Consider the following 18,434-nt stretch of genomic DNA (forward strand, 5'->3'; position numbering starts at 1 on the left):
CATAATTTAAAAAAAAAACTTCATTTTAAAAGCACACATATCAATATTCATAAATGTATGGAATGTCATTGGAAGAATCACAAAAACACTAGTAACAGTGGAAAACTTTGGAAAATTGGGCAACATGACAGTAAAGGGTTAGAAGATAAATTTTCATTGTATCCCTTTCTGTATATTTTGAATTCAGTACCGTGTTTGTTATGTATTTAAAGACACATGCAATTTGAAAAACCACAATGATGTGAAATATAAAGGACATTTAAATTTTCCCTAGTTAATGTTTACAAATTATTAATATATGTGGAGTTATTAGCTGTCAACTGTAAATCTTTTCCTTTAGCCTTAGTGAGATTTGTCATTTGAATGAGTCAAATGCAACAAGGTTTTCCTAGCATGAAGGGTTGATGGCCATCAGTGTTTTCAATACCAAATTCTTGCAACCTATTTCGTTGGGTCACTTTATGAATTTTAATTTGGAAAAAAATAGGGAGAAAAAGTGTTTGGGCTTAATTGTTCCTGTTGCCTTTTGATATGATTACAAGGATGGATTTTGTAGTGGATCCTTGATCCTTTTTATTTCCTCAAACTGAACTTGGTGTTTAAAAAACAGTCACAGTAGATTGGTGAATCCCCCGCCCTTCAGACCCTAGCCACATGACTTTGGCTAAAAGGTCCTGGGGCTTCATGGGTAAAGTGGGGCGGATACCTGTTCCACTACCCCCCATCTCCATCATCACCAGTGTTCTTGTAGCAATCAAATAAGGTCATAAGAGTGAAAATGCTGGAACATTATCAAGTGCTGTGCACTTAAAGTATTTGGGTTTTGTTGATCCAATGATGATGATATTCCATTGAGATGGAACATAGGGACTTAGACAGTAGACAGTAGATGTGCCCGGGGACAGTTCTCCCAGAGATCTATAGAGAAGACTTCTTTATGGCTTTACTCTGGGGTGTCTTAAGAGCACCAAGCATTTTACAGAGTGTGTGTGTGGCTAATAAAGCCTCTGGCCTTGGAAGCTTACCCTTGACATCAAGTGTCTGTGATACATCACGTAACAAATCAGACATGAAGGGGAGCAGACAGTACTGATAAGGAGATTGGTGTTGAGAGCCATCAACGAAGAAATGTAGTCCAGGGAGAGCCTGGAAGAGGGATGCCCACTGCCCAAATGGGGAGGTAACTCTAAGCATGAGAGGCAACAGAAAGAAGACATGAAGGAAGAGAAAAGGCAGAGTCTTGTGCTGAGACACTCTGAGTCTCTGTCCAGCCTGCTTTGTACTCTTCCAGCAAAATCAGCCTCCCCACTGCCTGGGCTTTCCTGGCAGACAGTTGGGCCCCATCGATTTCCAGACCAGTTCTGTAGACACAGTGGGGAGAATCCTGCGTGGAAGCAGCTTCCAGGTTTAAGTCACTCAGTCAAAGTATACACCTTGCTCCACCTAAGATTTGTAACTTGTAATTCTTTATTGGAAGGCTTTGACCTTCTTATAGGTTCCTGGCATCCGGCCCTCTCTGAGTTCCTTATGCATGTGAGCTGCCAATCATTCATTCTCTGCTTTGGTGGAGACCAGGGCTCCTGGGAATCAACGTTCACGTACACTTGCTTGCCTTCATTCTCTGCCTTGCTCCCATCTTTTAAAATGGACTTGAAAGGCAAAAGAGACAAAAATACTTGACTATATGATTTTTTCCACCTGTTTAGCTGTTTGATTGGAACAGCTCTGACTGATAGCACAAATGTCAGTGTGGCTTTTAATTACTTCCAGAAAAAATGGAAATGATCAGTTTATTCTCCCAAATGCAAATTGTATTGCTCTCAAGAGACAATGACTCATTAGCCAGCATTGACCAGCCTTACTGGGCACACACTGGCATCCTCCACTGTGCCATCTTACCTCATTCTGCGGTGTGCCTGAATCCAGATGCCTTGGGTTTTTTTGCATTTCTTGTTTGTTTGCTTGTTTTTCATTTCTTTGAAACTGCATATTGAAGTTTGTCCCATACAACTATTTTTCAACTTGATATTGCTTGGTACTATGTCTTAGTATTCTCAGCTGTGAAATGGAAGTAGTAAAAGTATATAAGTCACAGGATTAAAAGAGCAAATGCAGGGAAAGTGCTGTACTCAGTTCCTGGCCCACAGTACATGTTCCACACATTGTAGCTAAGACTAGTGCTACCATTATGAATTATGCTCTGGGTCCCAGCCATGGCCATTTATGAAAGCTAATAACACCCTGACCCTCAACTGGGACAGTAGCAAGCCACCTTTGACCCTCAGAGTGACCCATAGGACACATCCAGAGGGAAGAATCTTGTGGTCAACTCCTGGTGCGGGCAGGTAGCCCGAGGAAAGTTGTAAGAAAGAGTCTGATAAAATCTCTCTCTTTATTTTTTTAGGCAATAGTTGCCTTAAAAAAAGCTTACACTTGACCAGGTTAGACTAAACATGACACAAGGCTGTCAATTTTCTCTGTTGCTAAAGGAGGGCAGAATAATTATGGAAAAACAATATCCACAGTTGATCTCAAAACTGTGTTTTAGCCTTTAGTTTAAAATTCACCAACTTATTTTTCCCCAGGAGCTTGAATCTGAATAGCCCATGTAGGTTTTAGCCTTGCTAATCTCAGTGTGGTCCACCGATCAAGGCTATCTATTTGCATTACCTAGGAATGTGCTAGAAATATAGAACTTGGGATCCATTCCAGATCCATAATTAAAATCTGCATGTTAATACAATCTCCAAGTTATTCATATGCACATTAAAATTTGAGAAGCACTGGTTAATAAATTTCTCTAATAAATTCCCTCACTCAGTCCTCTTATAAGCCTATATGATGCATCAGCTCCGTTTTACAGACGAGGAAACTGAATCCCTTATTTTAAGTGCTCAGCCTAAGTTCACACAATAATACAGTATCCAAGGCAACACTCAAAATGAGATATCTGATTTCAGTCCCATGCTCTTCCCACTGTACTGAAACTACCTCTTTACAAACAGTAGGGAAAATGTAACTATTTATAGATATATGTGAAGTAGACCGAAAATGGCAGAAAAGGTACAGGCAGGAAAAGAAGACTAGGGCCTGGGTCTGGTCTGTCCACAAAAAGGGTAACCAAGATATGATTGATTGCGAGTCAAATGTAATTATGAAAAGCCATTGCCAAAATCACTCAGCATTATCACCTCAGAAAGGAAGTAGGTATCAGGTAAATTAGGAGAAATAGGCACTAACTGATGGTGACTTACTAACCAATGTCACACCAATAAACATAATGGAAAAAAAATAAAAGAATAGGCAAAAAAAAACCCAACTCATTCATTACATAGATTTAAACATGAAGTAAGTGAGTGTGCAATAGCTTTGGTGTAACTGATTCAGTGAAATTCGGTCCAATCGATAAATTGGGAAAGGGACAATTGCAGTGTTTGTTTTCCCATAAACGGCTAATTATTTATCATGAAAATGTATGACATTATCACAAATATAACTATGAGTTTATAATAATAATAAAAAAAAAGAAAAGAAAAATGTGAGGAGGCAGTCATTTCTGGTTATCATGAAAGCTCCAAAGGGTGGACGTGCAGCTTCTTTCATTGCCCACGGCAGTGGCAGTAATCGACTAGCCCCTTCCTGAGGGGAAGCTCTGGCTCCCAGAGACCCTGTGCTGGCATTGGGGCCACCCAGATTAGCCAGGATCGTCTCCCCATCTCAAGATCCTGAATTTATTCCTATCTGCAAAATTCCCTTTGCCACTTGAGTCACCGTATTTCCAGGTGCCAAAGATTAGGATGTGGACATCTTTGGGGAAATCATCATTTGCGAACCACAGATGTCTTCAGTCGGTCAAGGCTTTAAACAATGTCATAAGGTAACTTGGCCGTGAACATGAATACGAATGGGTAGATGTGCATCTCCTTATGACTCCTTGCAAATAAATAGAGCAGACTCCATTTCAAACCCCGGGATCAGACAAAAGGGCAAAGGCGCAGTAGGCACACGTCGGGCAAAGATGAGCTCCTGAAGCCATGCATTGAGTCACTGTCTGCTCATCCATAGCATCAGTGCATTGACACAGAACACAATGGGTTCTGAGTTGCTTGTGATAATATTGGGATATGAAGTATTTTACTTTCCAACTGTGCTTGAAGCCTGTCCCAGGGAGGAGGACAAGCTGCTGGGGACACCGTCCCCCTACTTTCTTGTTTCTACCACCCTTTGTTTCTACCAGAGCAACTCTGCCTTTATCTGTTTTATGTGTCATGCGTACACTTTCTATTGCGCAGTTTGGCTAAATGGATTTTTGAGGGGTACATGGGGTAGATTTCAAAAGTACTGACTCAGACAGAAATGGATTCCTCCCGTCCCCTGGCTGGAAGAGGTTCAGGGTTCAGAGTATTTGCCTCTAGTGGCCTAGTGGGTGAGGCGGATGTATTTTACCAGTTCAGGAACCCAAAGTTCAGAGAGGAAAACGAAAAACAGAGGTAAGATGAGCTATAAATGTTGATTCTTTTGCCCCAGGGCCATCCCTTTACAACTTAGTGATGAAATAAATATGGAAGCATTTCAAATTATCTGGTAGACAGACATTTGATCCCTATAAAACTGGAAAACGAGTTTTGTTGATGGAATCCGTACAAGCCTCGACTAAAGACAAGGGTTTAAGTACAGGACTCCCCCATTAAACACCTCATGCTACATGTCTTTGGCAAGTTTTGAGCCTTGTGAAATATGTTGCCAAGATCTCTACCCCGTGAGCTTGCTTGCCAAAGCCTTCCCATATATGTTTCCCACTACAAAGTCGTTACCCATTCTGGAACCTTTCCTTTTTGATGCCCACACAGCTTGGTTGAGCAGAATGGCCAATTCATCATTCCTGTTTATATCCTGAGAAAGGAATTCACAGTTAAATTAGGATTAGAGTCACACAGCACTGATGCAGATGTTTGGCTTTCTGGAGGCTGTTAATCTGAATTAGTGAAAAGTCTGATTTATGAAATAGCCCTACAGAAATGCAGCTTTAATCCACCAAAGTTCATTCAGAGCTCTGTGACTGCTAAAGTGTTGCTAAGAGCAGGTCATTTCAGACCTGCCTGAAGAAGCAGATTGGATTGTGCCAATGTCTCCTCACATGTTGTCTCTAAGGTCCATAAACGGTCTCCCTAAGAATCCCCTGTATACTTTAGTTTCATAAGGATTATAATCTTTGAGTTATAAAACACCTTAGAGATCATCCAATCCCAGTTTGGACCCACACTAGGAATCCCTGTCCCACATTCTTTATTGCTGACTCTCTGGTCACTGGCCTTCAAAGTAGGGGCTTGTTTCTGTGGCCAGCTGTAGGTTTTTATAAGTCCTTCCTGCTGTTGAAGTGAAATCTTCCTGACTAGATCTCTAAATCATTGACCCTAGTTTTACCTTGGCAGACAAAGTAGTTTCAGTTCCCTCATTTAGCTTCCAGACTCTCTATCTTATGGTGTCATAAACTGAGCCTTTTATTGCAAGAGGCATGATCAGTATCATCATAGAGAGACTGTCACGTCTAGAGATTAAGGTGCCTGGGCTAACCCTTAAAACTCATCTTTTCTGTCCGGGTACTCTCAAAACTTCCACAATAGGGCCAACCAACCTTGTCTAGAGAAGGCATCTGAAATACCTCCCAAACTTCCCTCCTACTGGCCTGCTCTTTGATCTCCTTCCCTGGCCCTGGATTTCTCCACTAGGATCATTGACTCGCTAAGCCAACTTCTTTGCCCTCCATCTGGTCATGACCTTGAAGACCTTCTAAATGGGGTTGGGATTAAAATGAGGCTTAGTCCATTCAGTAAAGACTGCTTGCTCACTCTGATGAACACAATAGCAGCATATTATCTTTGAAAAGTTGAGCAGTCGACTTTGAAGTTGTTATAAACGTAGATCCTTTGAGAAGTTTTATTATATTAGGAGTGAAGTCATAGAGTACACTTGTAATATTTACAGACTATAGAATAGATGGTTTAATATATTAAATGTTAATGACTTTTAGTATCACACATTATCTTTTTTGTAACCACTAGCATTCATTTTTAAAGCAGTTTATTAAAATATGGGAGTAAATGGTGCATAGGAAATAATTCTAATACAGTTTGGTGAATGAAGAATGTGTAAATTGCACATTAGTCCTTCATATCCCAGGCAGAATCAAGGATTACATGGGCTAGCTAGCGTCACTCATAGCCACTTTAATATGCATATGGAAAATAAATTAGTGACATATGAAAATAAATGTAGCAGAAGTAAGAATTTAACTAGCTGAACAGCTAACGGGTTTCAGTGAAGAACTGAAAGTGAAATATTGTGATGATTTGACAACTTGAAAGTTCCACCATGGATTCTAGACAAGAACATGGCCCTAGGCCAATCATTCTGATATTGCTGTTTGTCTTACTTGTGAAGACAGTGTTTTGGTTTTGTACTCACTTTTTGTCCCTGAGAACAGCCCCAGCTGGGTGCAAGGCGGGCCCACAGGAAGTGTGGGTCAGACTCATATGTGTAGCTTACATTCTTCAGCAGGCGGGGTGCAGCTAGATTCTCCAGCAACCCCAGGAACAGCAGATGGATAGTAGAAGCGTACGAAGGTCCTGAGGAGAGCAATGTTGCTTTCATTTTAAACAACTGTTATTCCCTGCCGCAAATGACTTTGAGTTCTCATGGTATCCTCTCGAAATTCAAGTCCACCTTGCCTCTCAGCCCGAAGTATCTATGTCCATCAGTGTGGGTATGCAAAGCTGATGTATCTTTTCCTGTTCTTTCTATACTGGTTTCCCCTAAGCAATAAATTTAGCTGTAAGAAGTCGTAGGGAAAATAATATCAGGTCTCGTGTCATTGGGTCTCAGTCAAGGTTACTCTTACGTTTGAAATAGTCTTAATTTTGTGTCTACAATACCTATATTTACTTAGCCATACAGTTATAGTCAGTTTTTCTTATGTGCTTTCTGTCCATATTTACAATCCCTTCATCACAATTCTGAAATTCAACAAGTTCTGAGAATTGTTATTTTCAGTAACTTTGAGACAAACTCATTTAATGACAAAACCTGATCTAAACTGATATGTAGATATTTATTTAAAGTCTTTATTTAGTCCTCTTACTGTGAATGTTACTATAGCCCTATTAACAAGTTTTATTAAGGAATGCTTCCCCAGATCCCACCGGGGTGTTATATATATGGTACATTCACTTTTTTTTTTAATTAAAAAATCTGAATATCAGAATTCATCTGCCCTCTGAAGGGCTTTGGATAAGGAACACATACAAGTTTCTACTAAGCCTGGAAAGCTTTTTTTATTATTTACCTGAGGAATAAATAGATTCCAGTAAATAAAACATCTGTGCCCTATGTATGTCATCCCAGTGCATCCGGTTTTGAGGGAATAATCCCTGTGATTATTTTGTTTCGTACAGAAATTGCTCAAAAGTAATCCAGTAAATACAACTCTATCCAGAAATATTCCAAAGTAAATCTGGACTCTAGTGTGGTGATATCAGGATGAGTAGGGTCTTATGAGAAGCCAGAAATTAATGCATGGATATGAGAGAAAACTAGGAAATGGCCTTTTAGCTGGAAAACCATAAATGTGAGTACGACTTAGATCTTATCTCAACCCACCAGTCAGGAGTCTCAGGATCGCAGATGCTCTGTGCTGTCTTTGAAACTGTTGGACGCACTCACGCCCACAGACACACACACACATTTTTCTAGGAGATACAGTCCCCTGTTTCTCCTGCTTCCCTTTATCTCTTGGTGTATTTGGCAGAGGAATGTACTTGCAGATAGCATTTACTTAGCAGATAGCATTTTCAAATGAGCTTTTGCTGTGGGAAAGAAAATACCTACCTGGGAGATGAAAGGGGCAGTCTTCGGGGACGCCAGGCACAAGTAATGAAAAGGCTCTCTGCATTGGACAGTGTCTGATGAGGAGCCCTTGCTGGCTTGAAAGGGATCGTGTTCCATCCCAAGCAGCAGCTGAGTGTGGCTCCAGCTCAGTGGGCAAGAACTATAATGTTGGAGAAGAATAGGCTCCTGCGAGGGTGTGGGGTGGGACCAGGCATGAATAGTGCTCTATGCTGACAGAGGCTTGAGCAGAGGGGTTGTTGGGGTCCCTCTTTCTCCGCGTTGATGGTGGAGCCACAGGACCAGGTGCCCTCCAGGCCCAGGCCTGGGCTCTCCTCATTGAACTGAGTGGGGAAGTGCCAGACAAGATGCTGGGAGTATGAGAGGCAGTGAGGTTCGGATGGCCAGCCAGGCAGATTGGTGGACCGGCCCCTGCGCATCAGTGAATTTAGGGCTGAAAAGTACATCCTCTCCTTCCCGTATTCAAACAATTACCTCTGGTTACCATGGTGCTGGGGGCTGTGTGCTGGATGCTGGGCACCCAGTAGTGAATATGCTTTACATGGCCCCTACCCTTTAAGGGAGCTGGGGGGCTATGGATCTAGTCTCACCAGTCTGGTCCCCTCACCATGATTAAACTTATCTCCAAAAAGGGGATTGAGCTCACAAGACAGAGGGAGATGAAAACCCTCCCCCAACTTTAGATTCCCATTTCTGAGCGAAAGCCGAGCAAAACTCAGTCCAAAGAGACAATGAGCAAAAACGGACAGAAAGGCTATGACATAGCCCCGCGTGCCAAGAAGCAGCTGAGGTTGATTTGTTACGGGGCATGGAGAGCAAATGATTAGTAAGGAAGAGTATTGATTGTCAATAAAGGCAGAGTGGCAAATGGTGTCGACTTTCCAATGTTTTGCTTGGTCAGCTTTACAAATTTAAAATCAATCACTAGAGATGGCCGGTCCTTTATGATCATACCTCCTGGTAAGAGTTTTACAAAGAATTTACAAAAATTATGGTGGAGGAGGCTGAAAAGCGCATCCTCTCATTCCGTTATTCATACGGTTAACTCTGGTTACCATGGCACTGGGCATTGGGTACCAAGCAGTCAATGTGCGTTACAGGGACCTGCCCTTTGAGGTAGGTGGGGGGCTATGGTTCTAGTCTCACTTCCCTAACTAGCTGTGAGACAGAAACAAGCACCTCCCACACTCTGGACCTCAGTTTCCTCTGATTGAAATAAGGATTGAACTGAACCCTTCCTGGGGAGAGGACCATACTGTGTATACAACAATAATCAGAACCTCTTGACAAACCTGTGGTTTTCTGAAAAAGATGGCCACAGCAAATGAAAATGAACTGAAAACAAAAATGAGGCCGTTAAGAATCTGAGGCTGTGCGTCTGTATCAACATGCAACCTTGGCTTCAAGTTTTCCGGTGGAGTGACAGAGGCGAGGCTTTCCTGGGAGGGAAGGCGGGGTGATGGAGCCCAAGGAACTTGGACCCACACAGACCTGATTTGGACAAAACCTTTGATGGTCGCCACTCACTGGACCTCATGTTTCCAATCTGTAAGTGGGACAGAATGTTCCACTCTGCCTGTATCACACAGATCCTTGGTCCTTATGCTGACCTGGGCTCTTTTCCAGCTGATTTGAGACCGAAGAAGGTAATGAATGATGTTTTTCTTTCAGTGCACTCTTGGCCACACCTCAGCCCCCACCTGCAGTGCAAGCCAGCGGGGGATCCGGCAGCTCCAGTGACTCAGAGAGCAGCTCGGAGTCAGACTCAGATACTGAAAGCAGCACCACTGACAGTGAATCCAATGAGACGCCTCGTGTGGCCACTCCAGAGGTGGGTGAAATGGCCAGGGCCCAAACCACGATTTGCCTGTCACCACGGCAGCACCCCAACACACAGATATGCACACACACGTGCTGCACAATAATTACTTTAGCACAAAAATACTACAGAAGCATATTCAAGTATTTGATAGCATTTTCCCCTCTAAAGTAAATATCCGTATAGTCTCTAACAGACAGGCTTCTTGACATGTGACGGACTTGCTGGGTGACCCTCTTAGCTACTCTGAGCCTTCTAGCTTCCTCACATGTAAATTAGAGCAGTAATAACTGGGCAAGCAACTTCTCTTTTGGGAGAACCCATGAAGCCAGTCCAGACTCACTTCTGGCTCTGGTAATACCACTCCTTTCTCTAGGTTGAGTCAATGAATTGTCACTTGGCAAGTAAGACCCAAGAAGTGTGGCGGTTGAAAGGTCACATGTTTTATTTCAGTGTGCATCCTTTGAGTGTGTTTGATAATAATTCATGAAAACATTTAACACAAGCACAAAAAAATATCCAAATTATAATTTTCAAATGAAAAAATGTGCCCTGCCCCTCCCATCCTCTCTGAGTCCAGGATAGTGCCTCAGTTTCCCCAGGTCTGCACCTCATACAGCAAGTACATCCATCCGTGGCTCTTTGCACTCTCGTTTATCAATAATCAGAAAAGAACAGCAGAAGATGCAGTAGTAATATCACTACTATTCATAACTAATGCTTTTTGAACATCGACCGTGTGCCAGCACTGTGAGACGCTCTTATCCTGCATTTTTCATTCCATCCTTGTAACAGCCTTGTGGGGAACTTGCTGTTATTATCCCCATTTTCCAAATGAGAGAATAAGTTTCTGAGAGGGCAAGAAAGAACTTTCCCAAGATCTCTCAGCTAGACAGTGGTAGAGCCAGGACGGAAACTGGGACCTGGGTGTTACCAGAGCTGGTGCCCCTAACGTCACAACTATATCGCCAACAGTGGCAGCCAGTACGATTTCCTCTAACCTTACCTGCCATTGCCCTGTGCAGGTTGGAATCACAGCTATTCAAGTGTTGTTAATTCTGCCACCCTTTATTGGCTGGTGCCATAAGCCCCAGCTAACTGCTTTCAAAAGAAGAGCAGTTCTAATAAAAATGATGGCTCTTTTAGTTCAACAGGCTAAATTCAGAGTTGGGAATCAAGCACTTGAATTGTACGCATCATTTCCAGGGCTTAACAGAGAACGCTAACGTCAGCGTGCATGTCCCCATAAATTGGTTATTGCCCATACACCAAGGAAAGTGCAGTGGTTTTTCGGAAGTCAAATCCTTTCATCCTTCAGTAAAAATACAAAAGACCCATTCTTTTTGCAGTGAATTACAGCATCATCTAGGAGGCACTGGCACTTTGGCAGATAGAAAGCCTTTCCTTTTGAATTACACTTGAGGCATGCTTACATTTCTTTTCAGGACTAGAGATCATTACCTGTGTCTCCTGGTGAGAGGTTGAGTAATGAGTCCCAGCAAAGGATTTGGGAAACAGGATTCCCTCCCAGGCCTCCCTGCCCACTCTCTGGAAAAACTCTCTGTGAATAATTCTTTCCTTCCTGGCCAGGGTGGAAAATATTTTCAGAAGAAGAGTAGAAATTAGTCTAAATAAGTAAATCAGGGCTGGTTTGTGGAGTATTTGGCTCTCTAGGTAATTTGATTAATGTGGATTCTGTGTGTGCGTTTGTAAATGTGTGAATGGTCACCTTCCATCCAAAGCTTTTACTGGCGAACAGCCAGTATATGGAGGGTCCTCCTGAATTCTTCCCAGATGTGAAATTCATTCTTGCTGCTGTTTCTCAATTTGCAGCCTGAGCCACCCTCAACCAACAAGTGGCAGTTGGATAAATGGCTTAACAAAGTGACATCCCAGAACAAATCGTTTATTTGTGGCCAAAATGAAACACCCATGGAGACAGTTTCTGTGCCTCCTCCAATCACCCAACCCATGGAAGTTCAGATGAAAATGAAGACAACCGCCAGCCAGGTTCTGGCTGAACCCAAAGAAAGACCTCTCCTGAATCTCAACAGAGAGAAAACCCGTCCACGGCCCACGCAGAAAATTCCAGAAACAAAGGCTTTGAAACATAAGTTGTCGACAACTGTGGAGACAGCTTCTCAAAGGACAATTGGGAAAAAACAGCCCAAAAAGGTTGAGAAGAACACCAACATTGATGAGTTTACCTGGCCCAAACCAAATATTACCAGCAGTACTCCCAAAGAAAAAGAAAGTGTGCAGCTTCCTGACCCACCAAGAAGCCGCAACAAAGCCACTGCCCACAAACCAGTCCCTAGGAAAGAACCAAGGCCTAACATCGCTGTGGCTGCCGAGAAGAAGAAATACCGAGGGCCTGGCAAAATCGTGCCAAAGTCCCGGGAATTCATTGAAACGGATTCGTCTACATCTGATTCTAACACAGATCAGGAAGAACCCCTGCATATCAAAGTCCTGCCTCCGTCCGTTGCTCCTGGGGGCAATTTTGCCAAATCCAAGGAAATCTGTGGTGCCAGCCTGACCCTCAGCACCTTAATCAACAGCAGTGGCAACAACTTATCCATCAGTAGTGAGGAACCGACTTTTTCACCCATCCCTGTCATGCAAACTGAGCATCTGTCCCCTCTACGAGAGCATGAGAATATGAAAAATCTCTGGGTGAAGATTGACCTTGACCTACTCTCTAGAGTGCCTGGCCACGACTCACTGCAAGCAGCACCAGGCAAGCCCGACCACAAGGAGACAGCCTCAAAACCTAAGCGTCAGACTGCTGCTGCAGCTGCGGAAAAACCCACCCCTAAGGGCAAGCGCAAGCACAAGGTAAGCTGTTCGGTGTGGTCTGCCAAGTAATAATGAGCGGTGACTGTCCATCGGCTAACTGGACCTTGAGTCTCGTTTTTAGGGATGCCAATGGCAGTGGATTGCCATCTTTGGTGAAGGCAATGATGCTTTCTATGGGAAATGCAGTATTTGACGTGACCAGGGAGGAAAGTATTAGAAATGATCAGGCTTTGGCAGCTGATGTCAAGAATGTCCAAATGTCACATGGAGGGATTACGATGTGTAGGAAAGAATAGGAAGAGAGTCTCTTTCCTCAGGTAGCCAGCCCCTGGGGTCGGCTCCTTAAGCAGCTCCTGCTGTCATGGACTCATGGGTCGTTACGCTACCGTCCCCCACACCACCAGCAGCAGGGAAGCCAAGTGCTCCTAAGGTGAAAATGCATCCTCCGGGCCTTGTTAATTTCTCTGGCCAAACACCAGCATCCCCCAAATCCAGTTGCACTTTGATTATCCTGACTCCTACTAGACACACGTTCTGCCCAGCTTGCTGGGTCCCCTGACCTGTGTGATTAGCTTGACTTGTGAAAATCTCCCTTGCAAGAGGTTAGGGCTGACTTCCAGGGCTACATATTATAATCAGAAGGTTAAACTCAGGATGGCCTCTTCCATTTCACATACCTCTAGGGAATTGAGTTCGTATCGAAAAGCCTCGTGCTGCTGTAGCTCCTGATATTATGGTAGTAGTTTATTTTAGAGTTACATCATCTCATGGTCGTTTGGGTAATACTTTTAATGGCTGCCACAGTGGCTAGAAAGGAGGGTCCTATTCTTTCTCTATTTCTTCTGTCCCTTCCCAGAAGAGACTTAAGAATGGTCAGAAATGGCTCAGATTTTTCATTACGGAGCAGTCTTACCTGTGAGCAAGACACACTGCTGAATGGTATATTGCTAGGGTGATTTAAGTCTTCACTTGGCATTAGGTATTCAAAAACAGAGGGTATTATCTCTGAGCTGTACACCAACTTATCCAATAAGAGTATTCCAAAATAGGGACCAAAATCTGGGGCCTTGCCCCATCACTCTTTCCCCCCACTCTTAGTGATGACAACAGTACAACCAGGGGTAAAAAGTACCTTCAGGATAAGCACATGCAAAGCTCCAGAGGTGTGCCTTGCACATGGTTAATTTCATTGCGCGTTGGTGATTGTAGAACTGCTCTTTATATGTTACCCACAATCCCCACACTGCTTGGACAGGATTTATGCCATGTTAGAGTTGCGAAGTTAGATTCTAAATTACTCATTTGTGGGGACATAGTTGATGGGAGAAGTGTCTGAAAAATCATAGATTCTCTTTACTTTTGGTATGAGATTCCTCTGCCACCCAGTCTTTAATCAGAAGTTCACATCAAAGTTCAACTCTCTCAAATTCCAACTTCTTGGTTGGAGTAGGCTAGGCAAGGCTGATTGCTTTTCTGTCTGATCAGAGGTGCATATTTAACTCCCGTCTCCTCTAGCAGTTAAGAGAAGCAAACTGTCCACCTTGCTCATTGTGTTTATTTATCTATTTATTTGTTTAAAGTTTATTGGGGCGAAAATTGTTAGTAAAGTTACATAGATTTCAAGTGTATAATTCTGTAATACATCATCTATAAATCCCATTGTGTGTTCACCACCCAGAGTCAGTTCTCTTTCCATCACCATATATTTTATCCCCTTTACTCTCATATGATTTCACTGATATGTGGGATATAAAACTGAAAACAACAAAAGAACAAGACAAAATGAAGAAATGAAAACTCATAGACACAGACAATAGTTTACTTTAGACCAGAGAGTAACGGGGGAGGGGGCAGCTCATTGTTTTTAAATGTCTGCATGTACCATGTATTTTAAGCTGTGTATTTTTTTTTCTGTTAAAGCCAATAGCAGTTGCAGAGAAAATCCCTGAGAAGAAGCAACGCCTGGAGGAAGCCACCGCTATCTGCCTGCTCCCCCCTTGCATCTCACCAATTCCACCCCACAAGCCTCCCAACACTAAAGAGTGAGTTTGCCTTGTCTTTGTATAATACTTCCATTGTTCAGACACTTCAAATATCCCCTTTGGGAAGGTCTTGTCTCAGAAGAATGTTAGGTACAAAACGAGTTGCCCAGTCCACTCCTGACAGCTCCCCATGGTCACTGGTCTAACAAGGGTAGGCTAAGGAGTAGAACACAGGCTGCCAGGTTTTGGGTGACACCATGAGCTTCTTAGCAAAATTTATTTACTCCAACTCAGATTGATCACCCAAATCGGCCAACGTGAGCTTTTAGCACTAAATGAAGGATAAAAGGAAGTAAATGAATTAATGAAGGGCAGCATCAAGAGGTACCTATCCCTTGAACCAGATCACCCAATCCCGGGCTACTTCCAGTTCTGATGGTGATTAAACAATTTTCCTGGAAAGCAACTATCCTTGACAGGATGACCCAACTGCTGATTCCTCTGTGGTGTCATTACTTAACCTTAACATGAAGCTTGAGGACCAGTAGCTACATCCTGGACTCCTCGGAGGCCAGGGGAATGATGAATCTGGAAAGGCCTGAGAGATGCGCTATGTAGGAGTGGTCTTCCCCCAGGCAGTTCTCTGTTAGGGAAAGCCAGCTAGGAATGGATTACATAAATTCCAGTCAGTTGCCACATCTTCGCCCTTCTTCCTCTTTGTGGAAGGTGCCAGAGTCAGGCAGGAGGGCTCCTTGTCTCCTCTTCACTCAAACAGCCCCAGCTTTCCCTAGAGAAGTCCTGCCCTCTCTGTTTCTACCAAGCTTTGTGACCGAGTTCTTTCGTCTTATAAATATCACTTAACTAACAATCATGTCAGCTACTGGAACCATTCCGTCTGGATAATTATTGCCATAAATTCATTCAACATTAGCGATTACTTCCATCAAAGACCAGTTTTGGAGCCTATTAGCAGCCCAGAGCAGAGAGGCAATCTGGCTAACTGCTGCTAACAATTGATTTCACAGATTACTGTTTAATGTCAGTGATATGGCATCAATCTGCCACAGATAAGGTGTCACAAAGAAATTCTCAGCTTGCATTTGTTTGGATCCTTGTTGTGCTGAGATGAAAGGTAGGCGAAGAACAATTACCACTACATCCTTTCAATATCATAAGGCGATTTGGACCCTGGGCTGCCCATCTCCCTGAAGATCCATAGCTCTTTGTGAAGTAAGTGAAGTACATCTGTATGCCCTGGTATAACTTTGATCCAAAACATCCCTTCACATGCTTGGAATTCTCAGGAGTAGAAACTCGTCCAGTAGAGCAAGCCAACCCTCTTCACCCCAGGGTGGGCCAGGCATGGGGGAAACATGCGTCTCCCCCAGTGGCCAAACGTGGTCATCCCAGGACCCTCCTCCTTTCCAAGGAGGAAGGACTAAAATGTCATCGCTGTGGTGGCAGTACCTCCCCAGTTCCCAGGCGCTGACCAGTTCAGGCCACCTGAAGGCAAAAGGAAAAGGCAGGGGGCAGTGGGGAATTGTCACACCATCAGTGCCCGTTGCTAGTCTCCTTAAGTGACCCAGTAACCTGTCACTGTTCCCATTTCATGGAAGAGACCTGATCAAGTGTTAAGTAAATGTCGAATCATTTGAGTTTGTCATGAAATGGTGTTTTTAACTCATGGTCATTACAGTCTTTCTGCTTTTGTACCAGGTAGGAAAGCAGCATTTAACGAGTAGCAGTCTTTGATCAGGGAATGCCTGAGTCAGGTTATCACGTTCATTCAACAAATCCAAGTCTGTGGAAAACTCTCTGGAGTTGAGGGAGAATGAAGCATGGGCTGGCCTCTCAGACGTCTTCTCCTGGGAACTACTCCTCAAGCTTTGCTTGCTCTGTTGTGCTTCATTGACCTTTCGAACTAAATCCTTGGAAATTTTTGAGACAACAGTCGCTTTCCTAAATGAATATTCTAAACCTTACAAAGAATGCCACAGCAGACTATGACAGCTGGAGTTCCCCATCGTCCAATAGAAGTCCTGGCTGTGTTCCTCCCCCTTCTTTAGACCTTGACCCATCAGCAATGCCTCTGAGGCACTGGGGATGGTGGTGATACACTTCTCTTGTCTGCTGTCCTCCTCTGGCCTACTAAAACAGGTGCCAAAAGTAGCAAAAAACTATTCTGGTAGTAAGAAGCTGTAATGGTGACAGTGGTGTCTAGAAAATGCTCCCTGCGTATCTTTCACCAGAGATGTCATTAAAGGTCCTATGGTTCCAGGTTACTACCAAACAGATGGAAAGGGGGCCCGGTGACTGCTGTCCACTGCACAGAATGTCCTATACTGTGTGCAATGTACTGTGTGCAATGGCAGATTGGAAGCCTAGCGTGACTGTAGTAGCCAATGGCAAATGAGCTGCCTTTAGGAAGCAGCTCTTCCCCCTGCAGCCCCCACTCCCTTCCCAGGCAGCTCCAGTCATGGAGGAGTGGTCATAGCGAATGAACCATTCACCTCCTATAGGTGCCACAGCAATGCTGAGCATCTCGCTATATAAATTCCCCAAAGTCTGATGCCTTTGTAATGATGATACTTAGTACTGGCTGATGTGTGTGGAGCTTCCTCATAGACACAAATCTTAATCCATATGTTTACCATTATTTTAATCAGGTATCACAATATCTTAAAATGGTTCTACATGTCAAAGCAATTCTTAAAATCCATAAATCCATTGGCATATATTTCTAATTAATTATAACCGATGGAGGTAATGGCAGAAAAAGTTAAGATTTTGTTTCGTTTTTTAAATTTTGTCAAAAGACAAGAATCGACATAGGGCCATGTTATGAAACAAAACATGGGTAAGATGACAAATATTATTACAATTGGCAGATTTAGGGAACACAGAGGAAGTGGAACAAGGAGACTGCATTGACTCCCACCATTTCAGGAAATCAAGCCACTTGAATGCTTGTTCATCTTTGATTTGTTGCTTTGAGATATTGTAAATCCATATTTCTAGACACTGACTGAAATTGACCAAGAGGAAAACATAAATTCTTGTTGACTTAATTTGCTATTGAAAATTGTAGTCAATAATCATGAAAAGTAAATGGCTGCACAGCACAATATTAGTTGTCTAAGAAAAGATTAAAATTCAAGTAATCTTCATTGATTAGTCTAAGACAGTAACTAAAATGAAAATCCATGACCCAATCACCATGTTAAGCAGCTAGTATAAGGTTTTAGTTGTTCTGTTTTATTTGAAGTCTCAGTCTATTTGATAGTGCCCATTTAATGGGCGGATAAATCAGTTTGAAAGCACACAATGGGATTTATAGATGATGTAATACAGAATTGCACACCTGAAATCTATGTAATTTTACTAACAATTGTCACCCCAATAAATTCAATAAAATAAAATTTTTAAAAAAAAAAGAAAAAGAAAGCACAGGAGTACTTCTAAGACTGCATGTGTCTTGTGGCAATATGACAAAATATTTTTCAAATGGAGTTTAGTAAAATGGAGTACATCAGTACTTCAATACAACAACTTAAGGTCAGGGACTCATGCTTTAGCATTGGGGTAGAACATTTTGAACGTGCAATTTGCAATGTATCACAGACTTATTTATTGTATTATTTATTTCTAAGTAACGTATAAACATAGTATTTCTTAAGAAAATATCCTTACACTAATTGTTTATTGTGCCATTTGTTGTGTGATTGCGCAGTTAAATCCTAGGGCCAAATAAGTAGGAACTATCCTAAAAAATGATCGGATTAAAGTCTGCATTGGATTTTCCATAAAAATCTAATTAACTGTAATCTTGAAATGTTGCAAATGTCACACCGTAGCACACTCCATTAGACACTTATATTTATCATGGAGTTCTGCTTCAAAGATATGCGTTTATTCTTGGGTACATGTGTTTA

At 42.7% G+C, this 18,434-nt stretch overlaps 1 protein-coding gene across 8 annotated transcripts in view; it reads left to right on the forward strand.

The window, feature by feature from the left end:
- AFF2 (ALF transcription elongation factor 2) overlaps positions 1-18,434 on the forward strand; it is a 477,377-nt gene that overhangs the window by 425,043 nt on the left and 33,900 nt on the right. For all 8 annotated transcript variants that reach the window (XM_074323510.2, XM_074323511.2, XM_074323508.2 and 5 more), the window contains 3 exons: positions 9,574-9,733; positions 11,555-12,559; positions 14,441-14,562. In XM_074323510.2, coding sequence (XP_074179611.1) covers positions 9,574-9,733; positions 11,555-12,559; positions 14,441-14,562 — 1,287 coding nt within the window. The remainder of the gene's footprint in view (positions 1-9,573; positions 9,734-11,554; positions 12,560-14,440; positions 14,563-18,434) is intronic.

Source organism: Rhinolophus sinicus, chromosome 18 (assembly GCF_057876585.1).
Source record: "Rhinolophus sinicus isolate RSI-liver-muscle chromosome 18, RSI-T2T, whole genome shotgun sequence".
Lineage (NCBI taxonomy): Eukaryota > Metazoa > Chordata > Mammalia > Chiroptera > Rhinolophidae > Rhinolophus > Rhinolophus sinicus.